The following is a 1,453-nucleotide window of genomic DNA, read 5'->3' on the forward strand; positions in this document are numbered from 1 at the left end:
GTGTGAAATTGAAATCATTACACTTGAGAGAGTTTTAAGAGGCTTTGTGGAGCTTTTTTTGAGTGTAAATGGAAAACCTTACATTTGAGAGAGCATTTGTGGATAAAACCAATGTTGATTTCTATCTACACAAACTAAAATAATGAAAGTAACAAATTTCATCATTTTGAAAAGCATGTTTTCTAACTTCAACCAACCATATGGGGTTTTGGGGCTCATTTGGTTACTTTTAGATAGAAACCGAGTTTTAGAAAATGATAATTTTGTTCACTTATTTTGTGTGTGAAAATAAAATCAATATATAGGAGGAATTTGTAAAATTTTAAAATAAAAAATTTTTTTTTGGAAACAATGCAGAAATTTGAATGTCAATTTTCAAATTTTATTTCCTGCAGAAATTGAATGAGAGAATGACCGAGAATATGCAAAATATGTGAAGAAATAAACCAAAGCAATCATCAGATCATATTGTGCATAAGTAAATTATTAGAGCTAAGATAATAGCATCAATTTTACCCAAAAGATCAACAAAATTTCATGACTCTGCAGCATATCATCCCTGTAATAAGATCACATAAATTGAGATCATTCCTCTTCAGATCCATCAAAACAAAGCGTGATAATAGATTTAATAATTTAAATTTTGCAAACCTTTACCGCTTTACTCGACCAAATGACACTAAAATAAAATATAAAAAAAAACCAGAGGAATTGAGCCAAAGCTCTGTATAAACATTCATTGAATCCATAACCTCTGTTGTTAGAGAGCCAAAGCTCCCAACCACTTATACTTCAAGTTTGATTATCTAACTTTTTTCTCTCAGCAAAGCCAGCTGAACATAGTAGCATCTGATAAATACATTCAAATTTATCATCCTCATTTATCTTACTTAGATATAGCGCATGACTTATTTTAAAAAAGTATTTTATTAATATGATTATTTACCTGTCCAGTCCAACCCAAATCAAACGACGCCAGTGAGTTCAGTTTGAAGTAAGAGAAGAGAGAGGTGGGGTAGGAGATAGAGCGGCGCACCTGGACGGCTGAGGCGAGTAAGGAAGAAGCGCTCGCCGGACTCAAGGCCGTAAGCTGCAACCGCCGACGAGGATAATCCCATGACTTCAGCGTACACGACAAGGAGCCGGTCTCGCTTCGCATCGATTAAGATGCCCAACGATACGTTTCCCGCGACATCAGCGTCGGCGATGAATGTGCGCTCTTGGAGGTCGGAGCCATCGGAGCCATCGGAGCCATCGAAGATGGCGGGGAGGCGGATCTCAGCGACTCCTCCGTCGAAGTAGGTGGATATGAGAAATCTGCGACGTGCATGGTCCCACTTGGCGCACTCCCTTAGCCAGCCGCCGCTCCTGTACCTGAGGGAGCCATTTGTAGCGGTAGCTGCCCGCTCCAGGGACGCGATTAGGGCGATTGGTATAGCAGTGGCGAGGAGTA

General features: G+C 39.4%; 1 protein-coding gene across 1 annotated transcript; it reads right to left on the reverse strand.

Annotated features, from left to right (window-relative positions):
• Positions 1 to 882: 882 nt before the first annotated feature.
• On the reverse strand, positions 883 to 1,448 carry LOC114578485 (the record flags this gene model as incomplete). The annotated part of the gene is made up of 1 exon (XM_028691677.1): positions 883 to 1,448. A coding segment is annotated over one exon (483 nt), but the record flags the coding sequence as incomplete, so codon positions are not given.
• Between the last annotated feature and the right edge of the window lie 5 nt (positions 1,449 to 1,453).

This window comes from Dendrobium catenatum, unplaced genomic scaffold (genome assembly GCF_001605985.2).
Source record: "Dendrobium catenatum unplaced genomic scaffold, ASM160598v2 original_scaffold_48361, whole genome shotgun sequence".
NCBI classification, from domain to species: Eukaryota; Viridiplantae; Streptophyta; class Magnoliopsida; order Asparagales; family Orchidaceae; genus Dendrobium; species Dendrobium catenatum.